The sequence below is a fragment of the Typha angustifolia genome, chromosome 7 (assembly GCF_048772165.1).
Source record: "Typha angustifolia cultivar Huaian chromosome 7, ASM4877216v1, whole genome shotgun sequence".
Taxonomy (NCBI): Eukaryota; Viridiplantae; Streptophyta; class Magnoliopsida; order Poales; family Typhaceae; genus Typha; species Typha angustifolia.
In genome coordinates, this window is record NC_133245.1 from 11,236,667 (window position 1) to 11,250,286 (window position 13,620).

Here is a 13,620-nt window from a genome sequence, read left to right on the forward strand (position 1 = left end):
CATCATTGCTGATATGGCTAGTATCACTAGATTATGATTGTTATACGTCATATGTTGTTATATTAGATGATGTTATATTATAATTTCATTATGAGATATATTTTTGGTTGAGGTATAATATGTCTATTCATGAGATAATATTGATTACATTTATATATATGGCATTAAGGATAAATATATGGATGCTCATACATAACATCATACTTCTTTCTGATTCATATTATTCAATACATAATTTACTCTCTATTTAACATTACTAATTTGGGGTAAAGTCTATTCACTAGACATTTAGCTCATGACTCTCTTTGTTTTCTCCTTTATAAAAATTTAGATGAACAAGTGGAGCATGATACTCCTTTAGAGGTCTTGTCAGTGATTGAACAGTAGAGTGTCATTAGTTTTATATGCTAGTTGAGTCATGTCATATGATATATCTTTTGACTTTCAAAATAATGTCTTTACCTCATCATTTTTACTAGCAAGTGACTTTGTACTTGATGTATTATGTATATACTACTGTTACGTATATATAATAGTGAGATGCTCTTGATGATATGTTGTGACATATTGAGGACCCTATTAGGGTTACAGTATGTTGTCCTTTAGAGGTGATCATCGGATGGGCCGAGTTTAGCTTTTCTACTTGATCGAACTTAAATACATAACTCGACCCACAAATCACTCCAGCTGAGCCGAGCTAGAATACTATAACATATTACCGCCCACTGGCCTATGAGATTATTGGGCCTACCTAGGCATAACGAACCGAAGTCAAAATTATACATCTTATCGGGATTAGTATAATGGGTATAGACATGCGGAGACATGCATAATAGGGGTGTAAACGAGCCGAGCCTAAGCGAGCCAGCTCTGGCTCAAGCTCGGCTCGAAATTAGTTTCGAGCCTCATAATGTTGCTCAGGCTCGGCTCAGCTCAACCCGAGCCGAGCTCGAGCTGAGCCTAACCGAGCCCGAGCCGAGCCTGAGCAAAGCTTGAGCTCGATTAGAGGCGGTGGCGACGTGGGTGGTGGCGACGTGGGCGGTGGCGACATGGACGGCGGCTTGCTGAAGGAGTCGGAGACGGATGGAGGAGGCCAACGACGGAGGAGGAGGAGAAGGAGGAGACAGATGGAGGAGGCCGACGCCGAAGGAGGAGGAGGAGGAGGCCGACGGAGAGGAAGGCATGGCGCCATGGTGGTGGCTTGCCGTCGTTGCCGATGGAGGCCGACGGAGAGGGAAGAGTGAAGGTGATCAGGTGGATGAGGGTGAGAGTGAAGATGAGGGTGGGGTGGGGGAATTGAGGATGGGGAAGGTGGTGATGGGAAAGGTGAAGTAATTAATGAGGGTGGGGTAAGTAAGGGTAGGTGAGGGTGGGGTAGGTGAGGGTGATGAATATTGTGTTACGGGTGAGAATGAGTTAGTGAGGGACACGTGGCAATATTTCTTTATGCCACGTGTCCTTAGTCATAGGGAGTCAGGCTATCGAGCCTATCGAGCCGAGCCTGAGTGAGCCGGCTCCAGCTCAGGCTCGGCTCGATATTAATTTCGAGCCTATTATGATGGCTTAGGCTCGGCTCAGCTCTGATCGAGCCGAGCCGGACTTGAGCTTCACCCGAGCTTCACCCGAGCCGAGCCCGAGCTGCTCGTCAAGCCTGACAGCCCTAATGCATAATAGGTCGAGCTACGGGCGAGCGTAGCGGCTCGAGCTTTTGAGTCAGATTGGGCGGGCAAAGGCCTAGCTCATGCCGTCTATTACCTTTTCAAGCTTGAGTCGGGAGGTCTAAACCAGGCTCGGGCCGAGCTTAGCCTGATTAAAACCGATCGAGTTCGAATCGGGCTTGGGTGGGTCAGGCGTAATAAGCACCTCTACTGTCCTAATAGCTAATAACAAAATTATACCTCCTATCAGCCGTCCTCGTTTATAATGAACCAAAGTGACTCATAGGCCCATCAATTCTGACTACCTAAAGCAGCTTAAATGTATGTGGCAAATCCAACCTAAGCAAGTTGCATGTCCCTTGGAAAAAGCTGAGACCAAATATTATTAAACCACCAAAATAACCATCTCGCTGCATGCTCTCCTTCAATTAGGTGCATCCGTGATCCATGTATGCTTTTCTTTTATAATTAAATAAAAAAAAAAAAGATTTACTTGCATGCTAACATCTTGGTCAAGTTGGTACCGTCCACAGAATCTTTCATTGTATACAATTTCTTGGTCATTTACTAGCATTCTTCTAGTAAGGAACTTCGAAGAAGACATACATTATTAGTTTGGGGCATGTGTTACGCACACGCTTAACAAAGAATAAAGAGCTGTCATCCGCAATAAAAGCTTCCGGTTCATTCCAACAATGACTTTTTTTTTCTTATTCTAAAACATAACTTCTTCCCCCAAAATAATAACTAAAGATCATAGAACTGTATTCAAGAATACAAATACTATAAATTAAAATTACATTTTATACTATACACTAATTATATCTATCATAATTTTATAAAAAATAAAATATTTTTTTTATTTTTTTTTCTTTACTTTATATCACATCAAAGAGGGCTGGTATTTCAACATGAGACTACACTAAGTTCAAGTAACAGAAATCAACAAAACGAGATTACGTTGAATTAATTGATAACACGAGATATTGTTCCTGGAATAACATCATTTGTTTATCCATAAGGATCATAACATTGCAAAACAGTAAATCTAAAAAATCCCGAAGAAGAGATGTAACAAACAAGTTTAAGCTGCTGCCACATTCTTTCCCTTCTCAAAATGTACTCTACCATTTGTCCAACTGAGCTGAATCACCTGTACTCAAACGGAAAGAACTCCCTCTGCTGGTCCAGCTACGGGAGCCCTCGGCTTTGGCTTCTCTACAACGATAGCCTGCGTTGTCAAGACCATCCCGGCCACTGAGGAAGCATTCTGTAGTGCGCATCTTGTGACCTTAGCTGGGTCAATGACACCGGATTCCACCAAATTCTCATACTTATCGGTCATTGCATTGTAACCCATTTCCCACTCGCTGTCCTTAATTTTCTCCACCACCACTTCTCCTTCCACTCCAGCATTATGTGCTATCAAGGCTGCAGGTGCCACTAGTGCCTGTACAAATTTCATATGTAAGACTAGATGCTGTAAATATTTAACCTTGATATAGAGATCTTTGCAAAGTTACCTTCTGTATGATGTCAGCCCCAAGGCGTTCATCAGCATCTTCGATCTTGTCCTTAATGGCAGGAACACAGGTTGAGAGGTGAACATAGGCTGCACCACCTCCAGGTACAATTCCCTCCTCTATGGCTGCAAAAGTAGCATTCTTGGCATCCTCAATCCGGAGCTTGCGGTCTTCAAGCTCTGTCTCTGTTGCAGCTCCAACCTTGATGACAGCCACACCACCAGAAAGTTTTGCAATTCTCTCAGCTAATTTCTCAGAATCATAGACTGAGTCCGTCTCAGCAAGCTCCTTCTTTATCTGAGCAATTCTAGCCTGTATCTCATCTTTAGTGGCTGCGTCTGCAATTATGGTCGTGGAAGATTGTGAGACCGTAATTTTCCTAGCTGTGCCAAGCTGCTCAACTGTTGTATTCTCTATCAATAAGCCAAGATCCTTTGCTTGGAATTCAGCACCTGCAAGATAAAGAATATAATAAGTCTTCTAAAAGTATGACTTATCAGATAACAAAGGTTGAAACGTTAAGTATAGATCAGGCCAAATAAAAATGAAAGGCAAATATAAAGAGAAAAAATGGTTCAAATTAAGAAGATAGATCCTTAAATACTGATAAAAAAACAGTTTGATGCTTTCTTTCCACAGTTAACTTCTAACACCAGAATCTTATTAGTTTAAGGCTTTCATTCCAATTTCTAGATATGTTAACCCAGGATGTAGAAGTGATACCCACAGCATAGGTTCAGTCATAGACACACAGAATAGGCCTGCCCTCAGCTATGCAAGCATGCTTGAGCATCTCGCGCATTGCCCACTCTGGTCCATCAGCTCAGCACATGTGCATTGTGCATCTTGATAGCAAGCTCAATAAACAAAACTGATACTCAGCTACTGCTAATAAACTTATAAAGCATTACCATTTGAAACGCGCGCACACACACACACACACACACAGAAAGGGGAAAAAAGAAAGCAATCCTATTTACTTTAGCCACTTTTGTTTTAGGAATAAAATCAATTTAGAATAGATATTTATCTTCATTATTTTCAAAATAAGGCCTTTATTTTACGATTCTTATATTCACTTATATTCTAGAATAAGAATGTAATAATTATCTAATATAAAATAAAAAATATATAAAAATAAATATTTTATTTTTTTTATAATTATCGTAAATACTATTTGATTTGATATAAAGTAAGCTAATAGGATAAATATTAAGGGTAAATTAGCAATTAGATTAGTGTATGGTAGAAGATATAATTTTAATAAATAATGTTTGTATTCTAGAATAAAATTATTATTATAATGAATAGCTATATTCTAAAATAAGAAAAAAATTATTTCTGAAGTTAATGGAGGCTTGGATAGAAACAAGCACCGAGACCGATAGTATATACAGAAAAAGGAGCTGCTCAAAGAAATTCTTTAGATGAAAGAACAGAGCAACTTGCAATCCAAAAAAGAAAAGGAAAAAAAATCAAATAAAAAACTTTTGATTGTAAATTAGGCACTAGTAAAGATTTTTTAAACTCAGTATTTTTTAAGAATAATTAAGTCTTTCTCCAAAAAGAATCATCATCCAACACTGCAGTAAAACTATCTCATGGAACCTTATGAGCAAAACAAAATTACATGCTTGTCAAGAATTACCCATCCTATCCCTTTGACTGAACAAAGTTGCCCCCTAACCTTTTGAACAAGATAGAATGTTTAAACAGGTCATTGAAGGAAAAGAGAAAAATCATTATACTACAACTGGAACAAGAGTGAGATTTTACTTTGACATTGGTGGATCATACCACAAGAAGATAAGAGCAACTTACTGTGGACAGGAAGAAAAAATGCTATCCATTACTCACCAAAGAGTGAAACTACATTACAAACTGTTGGTCGAATTACAACCATATAAATTTGCACAAGTATTAAAATGAAAAAATAATATGGAAGGAAAAAAATCCATCATCAGACCTCAGGACTACAGTGCTATAAAAAAAAAAATATATATATATATATATATATTAGGCAGTGTAGTAGAACATAACTGTCCTAGAATGTTATGGACATAGATAGCAAGCACTTTACTATTATAGAAAGATAGTACACCCAAAGAATTCTTCAGGAAAGCAACCATCATGCAAAGAAATGAATATAGCATAATCATAACTTTTACCTGTCACAATGGCAATATCCTGAAGAAGAGCCTTCCTTCGCTCACCAAAACCAGGAGCTTTGATTGCAGCAACATTGAGAATACCCCGCAGCTTGTTAACGACAAGAGTTGCCAAAGCCTCGCCTGTTATATCCTCAGCAATAATGAGAAGAGGAGCTCTCAATTGTGTGGTCTTCTCCAACAAAGGAATTATTTCCTTTATAGTTGAGATCTTTTGATCAGTCACAAGAACTCGAGCATTCTCAAACTCAACAAGTAACTTCTCAGGATTTGTAACAAACTGTGGGGAGACATAACCTCGGTCAATCTGCAAAATGGTTAAAAACACTTAAGGAGGAGAGAGAAAAGGCAGACATAAGGAATGTGCCTCAATTTGATATACACAGGAATAGTAATTTAAAGCTTCAAAACTTGCACCAGACCTCCATTCCTTCTTCAACATCAACAGTGGTCTCAAATGATGAGGAAGACTCAATTGAAAGAACACCATCAGGACCAACTTTATCAATTGCATCAGCAATCATGGTTCCAATGATGTCATCATTACCAGCTGAGATAGAGGCAATAGCTGCAATAGAAAATACATAATACATTAAATATATGATCTTTAGTTATATGCAGCAACCATTTAGACACCATTAGATAAGATAAATATGATAAAAGAGTTTGCAGGCACATCTGAAAAAATGACATGTAACTTCATATTTCATAGGTACCTTTGATATCACCACGTCCCTTGACAGGTCTAGCTTTCTTCTCAAGCTCTTCCACTAGACCCTGCACAGTTTTATCAATTCCCTTCTTAATTGAGACGGGATTCGCACCAGAAGTAACACTCAAGAGACCCAACTTAATGATCTCCCGAGCAAGAACTGATGCAGTCGTAGTACCATCACCAGCTGAGTCATTGGTCTTACTAGCAACCTTCAGTATAATAGAACACAGAAATTGCTTCCATTAACTCATTTTTTCATTCTACTCAATATATATATATAAGATAAAAAAGAGCGTGCAGGGCTATCAGCCAACACAATTTCGAATAAAAGATTGTAGCAGAAAAAAAAACTGTTTACCTCACGAATCAAAGCAGCACCGGCATTCTCCATTGGATCAGCAAGCTCGATAGCCCGAGCAATAGTGACTCCATCGTTTACTACTTTCGGGTTCCCAAACTCATCCAAAACAACATTCCTCCCTTTGGGTCATAAATTATCAAAAACAAATCAATACAGGGCTCCGTTCAAGTAAACATAACAGCAACTAAACAAGAAATCGCTCTTTGGTGTCCTTGATACTAAGAAAACTGATAAATCATAGTAAATACTGTACAGTAAATAAACAAAATATTGCTCTTTTTAAGGTCCTTAAATAATGAGACCACCAACAAGAGATGAAAGAAGCAAGAACCCAAATCACCTCTAGGTCCAAGGGTTACCCCGACGGCATTTGCGAGCTTCTCGACACCAGCCTGGAGAGCAGACCTGGAGCTCTGGTCAAAAGCAATGTCCTTTGCTGTCGCACGAACCACCAATTGCCTGCGACCATTGGGTCTCTGCCCGGGACTAGCTCTCCTTCCCAAAAACTCCTGTTTCATCAACGAGAACGCAAAACGTTCAGAATAATGGAAGTGGTTTCTCGAGAAGAAGATACAATAACCATGAAATCACCTCCAACAGACCTCAGAACAAGGAAATGGAAGAGAGAAATAGTAAACGAGAGAAGGGATGAGACCTGGCGAGGGGAGGACCGGAAGATAGAGGCGGCGGAGATTCCACTGGCTGCGGCCATCTTGGAGGGAGAACCGAGAGCTTTCTTCTCACTTCAAGAGGGAGAGGGAGAGATGAAGGTTTTGGGGGAGGATAAGGTGAGAGATGCAAAGCAGTATGGAGTGGGGGTTGGGGCTGCGTTTTTGTAGTGTGGTAAAGAAGGTTGGAGAAGAGTGAGGTTTGGAGCTTCCAGAAGATTCGGGGTTTGGCTGCCCACACTGTGCTCAAATTCCTACTTAGTCCTCAATGAGATTAGGTCGTGGTCAATTGGGTTAGGGGCCTTAGAATGAGAGGTCACATGTTCGTTACCATTTTGTAATAAAATGTAATTGCCTCTAGTTGTTATTGAAATTATTACTCTTTCAAAAATTGTAACCGCCCCTCAAAAATTATTACTCCACGACCTCGTGCATGGCCACACAGACACTCGGATAGGATAGAAGTAGGGGTGAAAACGGATCCGATTAACTCCGATCCGACTCGCTATCCGACCCGACTCGGATCGGATTCGAATAAAAAATTTCTATCATTCGGATTCGGATACGGATAGAATTTTTAAAAAAGATTTGGATACGGTTCGGATATATTTTTCGGATTCGGATACGGATATCGGATATCTGTTTACCCGCATATTTTTTTAAATGATTTACAGTTTTTAATTTGCTTATTTAAATAGTAAATATTAATATTATTACTAATAATACGTTATATATTATTTATAGAGATTTATTTCTCTAATTTTATATATTTGACATACAAAAAAATTATTTGTTGTAAAACTCTTAATAATTTTGTATTAATTATACTTAAATAAAATATTATAATTATTTTAAATTCAATCAATATCCATTTAAGATCCGATCCATTTAAGATCCGATCATTTATCTGAAAATTATTCGTATCCGTTTAGTTAAGATATGGTTTTAAATTTTGCTATCTGTCCAATATCCGTATCCGAACTAAAAATACGGATCCGGATATGAGTTAAGCACTATCCGATCTGTATCCGATCCGTTTCCACCCCTAGATAGAAGGGATCATTAATACACGAATAAAAATGTACTCAAAATAATTTATTTCAAAGATAAAATATATTATAAGCCAAATAAGCATATTAATATATAATTATTTAAATTTACAATAATTATGCTAGATTACTAACTAATTTGGCAGGAATTACACAGACTAAGATAAATCATCAAAAAAATAACTAATGCAACTACTACACGAGTGAAATATAATTTATCATGTACTATGCAAAATACTATATAATATAATAAAATATAAATATATACAAGTTATCTTTTGTACTATCCCACATCTAGCTCACATTATCATCGATACAAAATGTCCCTTCAGGATATTTTAAGTTGCTATCAAGTACCTCATATCTAGGAGATTAAAAAAAAATAAAAAGAGTCATGAGATAAATGCTTAATAAATAGACTATATCTCTAGGTGATACTAAACAAAAAATAAATTATGTACTAAATAATATGAATAAGAAGTAAGCATCATGTCATGTATAAATATATAAATGTATCATTCATAATATATAAATAGAGAATAAGTTATGTCATAAATAAGCATGTGCATATATCGTCAACAACATATAGATATATACAATCATATAATAACTTTATCGAATATATCAATATATAATGTATATCGACCATAACCATGTTGTGACAATTTCAAATATGATGCAAGACGACCACTTGATAATCATGTATGTCAATATATAAATAAATCATTGCATTTTTTAACATCTTAGTCATCAATATCAACTATGTATTACATCATTATACTAGACCAACGTGCACCACTCGACACATAATCTCATCATCCTGCCTAAATACTCAAAGTATACTTTGTCATCCGCTAAGGGTATCTTAGTCTCTTAGTCATAATTATGTCCTACTATTCCTTAAGGGTATCAATATCTATTTAAACTGGGTACTATTTTAGCTAATAAATATCACATGAGGATAACTCGTCGCATATTTTAATGAATAGCATATGCCCGAATGTATATTGTGCACACAAATTATCGACTCAAAAATAAAGTCATATGATCGCATCTCTCGCGATCAATTTACCTCAAGACACCCTAACCTTAGCTCCTACTAGGATATCCTCACACTTTCTATCAACTATTGTATCTATGAGATTTCATACTTTACTTCTAAAAGATGGATCATATGTATTTAGCTAGTACTATAACAAATCATGCATATCATAAATTTAGGTGATAAGAAACTCAAGAAAAATATGATTAATGCAATATCAATCATATATTTATCATATGCCTACTCATATTATAAATCATCTTGACATAAAATATAAATAACATATTCATCTCTAAGCATCTCTATATATCATCTACATACTCATATACATGCTAAAAACCAATGCATACATATAATTATATAATATATCATAATATATAAAAGCTATCCGTGAGAAAAAACTATTCACCATCTAATCAAAAGATACAAACTACTTTTGACGCTTGTCAACCAAATGCCAATTCATAGCTAACAAGGTGCACAAAGTCTTAAATTAGGGGTTTCGGATATGAAAATGTTTAAATAGTATGTAGATAGTCATTCATCCAATTAGAATCTATTTGTGAAAAATATAATGGTTTGTTAGGTTTAGAATTACTTATTTTATTTTTATTACATAACTAGATTTACATTATAAATTCTGATACTGTATGTATACTATTATTATAAGATGCTAGTTATAGAAAAAGAATAAAACGACTGCTCTTTTTATATAAAATAGCCTAAGTATATAACTATAAAATAAGAATAAAAGGCTATATATAATTATAAATAAAAACATAAGTATATACAAAATAAAATTATAGTTAATTTTGGTGATTACTCTTGCTTGCTTAATTATTAATTGTACGTAAAATAGTCGTTGAATATTCAATCATAACTAATCATACTATTTCATTTTATACATAATAATATATGCTAGTCGTTAGATGACACAGTTATGAGCATGAATATAAATATATATGAATTTGATTATAGTTAATAAAATTATGACGTATTAATCTAATAAAAATATGTAAGCTATAGATATATATTTATATTCATATAAATGCTTATAATTATAGTTAATTATTAACTATACTAATTATATTTAGTTAATAATTATACCAGTGAGCGTACAATATTAAACTAATTATATAATTAATCTAATTTACATAAACTAAATAAAATAAATTTAATAAATTTAAAAAACATTTCTACACAGTATTAGGCTCGAACCAGCACTATTGTAGTAGAAAAGTAGAACAACTCAAGGAAGAAGAAGAAGGAAAGGAGAGGAAGAAGAGAAGAAGAAGAAGGTGGATTGGGGCCGATAGGGAGAGTATTGGCTGCTAGTGGACAAGGGAAGGGAGGGGAAGGCAAATCTTAGCAAGCAGTGAGGGTGCTGGCAAGCCTAAGCCCAAGGTAAAGAAAGAGAGAAAAAGAGAAAGAGAGAAGAGAAGAAGGGATAAGAGGAAAGAGGAGGCTCACCGACATCAATAGCACGATAGTGGAAATGATTGACGTCGGTCTGAGATAGTTAGCACCAACGATCAAGAGAGAGAAGAGAGAGAGAGAGAAGAGATAGAGATATATATATCGAGAGAGAGAAGAGGCGATTGGGGGAACATCAACACTACAGCGACGGTGGGCCCACCATGATTAGCTAACTTGGTCCAATTGGCTAGGCGAGCGATTGGGGCTGCGCGACGCCTTCGTGCATTCCCTCCTTGTATGGCATGAGACCGGCAACACAGTGGCCGACCACATCGTGTAATGCACTTATTTACTTTTTTTTAGGGTTGGGTTATTACAAAATATTGCTCCATAAGTGAGTTTTAATTAATCATAGTTGAGTATAAGTTAATCTAGATCAAGATCCAAACATTATATTATTTTTTTTTGAGAAATAATGAGAACTTAATAGTATCCAAGTCAAACCGGATGCCATTGGAATTTGAACGTACGCTCATCTAACATGAGATTCTTTAACCACTTGAGCACCATCAAATTGGCTAGGATCCAAATATCTTGTTATTTTTGACAAAACATTAGCATATTTAATATTCTCAAACTTCAAGAAAAAAATAGTATCTTTGTTATTTGGATATATTTGATGATTAGGGCAATCAACATATGATAGATGTTAGGTTTTTATTTGTTGGCAATTGTGTACAAAATATTCTAAGTGTATTTTTTACATGTATATGAGCTTTACACAAGTCTAGAATATCTCTGGTTTGAAGAATTGCAAGGTTATTGGAGAAAAGCTGTTGAGTTCACACCGCGTTCACAAACGCGTTCGAACGCGGTGCGTTCACAAACGAGTTCGAACGCGAAATCTGCGTTCACACAGACAGAGAGCCGCGTTCACAAACGCGTTCAAACACGGGCACTGCGTTCACACAGACAGAGAGCCGTGTTCACAAACGCGTTCGAACGCAACCTGAAGAATTCAAGCTGTCGCGTTCGAACGCACTCGAGCCCGTTCGAACGCACCAACAAAGTTTAAAAATATTGGACTTTCATGAGTACGGATAAGATTCGGATTTGACTCTATCTTGAAGATCATGAGTACGGATAAGACTCGGATTTGGCTCTATCTTGAATATCATATATAATGATTATGAACCCTAACTCTAGGGTAGTGGAAGAAACATTATTGAGGGTGACTTCTTGAAGCTACATCGGTTCTTCTACCAATAAGATTCCACTCATCTACAAGAATTTAATTTTTCGTCTTAAGGGTGATCTAGACGAAAGATCAATCTCGAGGGCTACTGAGATTGGACTTCAATCACAGGAAGCAGTGAATCGTGGGTTTTAGTGATCAAGACTGAGAGAAACAAAGTCGTTTGGATCGACGGGGTGTTTTGTGAGTCAGTCTTGTAACTGCTACTATTATAGTGATTGGTTTTGATCCGAGTTTGGATCCGTGGTTTTTTTCCCGTTTTGGGTTTTTCCACGTTAAAATCTTGGCGTTCATCTCTACTTTCGTTTTTAATATTTCTTCCGACTTTTACTTAAGCGAACGAGAAATATCATTGCCTAGAGATTAGATACATACGTGTGTCTAGGGATTTTTTTTTTTTTTCAATTGGTATCAGAGCAGGTTCTCTCACTCTTTGAGAGAGATCAGATAGGCATGGATTTTCATAGAGATGGACAATCATCTATTAGACCTCCTATTCTAGATGGATCAAATTATGGATATTGGAAAGCTAGGATGAGAGCTTATTTGAAATCTATAGATGAGAGAGTATGGATGGCCATTATGAACGGTTGGAGTCCACCAATGTACATGGTGAATGATGAATTAGTTGAGAAACCGATTGAGTCATGGGATAAAACAGATTATGAAAAAGTTGGCTGGAATAGCAAAGCAATAAATGCTATTTTTAGTTGTGTTTCCTCGGAAGAATTTGAGTCCAGTCTTTCAAAACCGAGGAAGTCCAAAGGGATGGCCCTATCTACAGTTGAACAAAATTTAGAGGAATCGGATGATGAAGGTGATTTAGATGTTGAGATGTTGACCATGTTTGTCAAAAAGTTCAATAAATTCTTTCGGAAGCCAAACAAGTTAAATGCTGAAAAACTTGAGAAAAGCAAAGTCTTTGTAAAAAGGAAGAATAATATGAGTTCAAATACAAGTGGTACCAACAACAATGTCAAATAGAAAAATAAGAATTTTGAGAATAAAGTTCAATGTTTTGAATGTTCTGGTTTTGGACACATCGCACAAGAATGCCCTAATCGTCTTAAGAGGAAGGGCAAAGTTATGAAAGTTACTTGGGATGACTCAGATGAATATATTGATGATTCTGAAAAGGACGAAGAAAACTTTGTAGCTTTTACCTCTTCTCTACTTTATACTGACTCTATTGTTGATACTGATAGTACAGATGATCAGGATATGTTACCTGCTGAGGAAGATGAATCTGAAATCCAAAAGGCATATAATGACTTATACCTAGAGTCGTTTAAACTCAAGAAAAGCAATCTTAGACTACTTCAACGACTCAAGGAAATTGAACCAGAAAGAATTCAATTTGAGGAGAAGTACAAATTAGAGCTTGAACGTGTCAAAGACCTTTCTGAACAACTTGACAATGCAAAAAATAAAATGAAGGCTGATGAAATTGAACTAGAGCGATTGCATAAGGAAGTTACATTTCTGAAAGGGAAGAACAAACTTGACGAAATTCTAAAAGCTCAGATCTCTGCAAAAGACAGGTATGGTGTTGGATACACTGGTAATTCAAATAATGATAAAACTGTATTTGTTTCTGCAGGTATACAAAAGGAAGAATACCTGAAGCCATCAACCGCATTTACAAAGCAATCGTGGATGAACCCTTCTAAACAGAACTTGAATATACAAACTGGTGAATCTTCGACGGTACCAGAGGTAAACTCTAATCACTCTCCTCGACATAAGGTGAGTAGAAAAAGGTTTG

The 13,620-nt window shown here is 36.4% G+C and overlaps 1 protein-coding gene across 1 annotated transcript; it reads right to left on the reverse strand.

The window, feature by feature from the left end:
* Nucleotides 1-2,600: 2,600 nt before the first annotated feature.
* Nucleotides 2,601-7,252, reverse strand: LOC140763390 (ruBisCO large subunit-binding protein subunit alpha). Its single transcript, XM_073101565.1, has 8 exons — nucleotides 7,081-7,252; nucleotides 6,766-6,934; nucleotides 6,423-6,544; nucleotides 6,066-6,273; nucleotides 5,772-5,917; nucleotides 5,350-5,656; nucleotides 3,182-3,633; nucleotides 2,601-3,108 (listed from the first exon to the last, which is right to left on the reverse strand). Exons 1-8 carry the CDS (start codon nucleotides 7,135-7,137, stop codon nucleotides 2,818-2,820), a joined length of 1,752 nt encoding a protein of 583 aa, XP_072957666.1. The 5' UTR covers nucleotides 7,138-7,252; the 3' UTR covers nucleotides 2,601-2,817.
* Nucleotides 7,253-13,620: the final 6,368 nt, after the last annotated feature.

Coding starts and splice junctions, on each gene's coding strand:
- LOC140763390 (XM_073101565.1), bottom strand. CDS start 7,137: ATGGCCGCAGCCAGTGGAATCTCCGCCGCCTCTATCTTCCGGTCCTCC. Junction 6,274..6,422: donor GTGCTGCTTTGATTCGTGAG/GTAAACAGTTTT, acceptor ATTATACTGAAG/GTTGCTAGTAAGACCAATGA. Junction 5,657..5,771: donor ATGTTGAAGAAGGAATGGAG/GTCTGGTGCAAG, acceptor ACCATTTTGCAG/ATTGACCGAGGTTATGTCTC.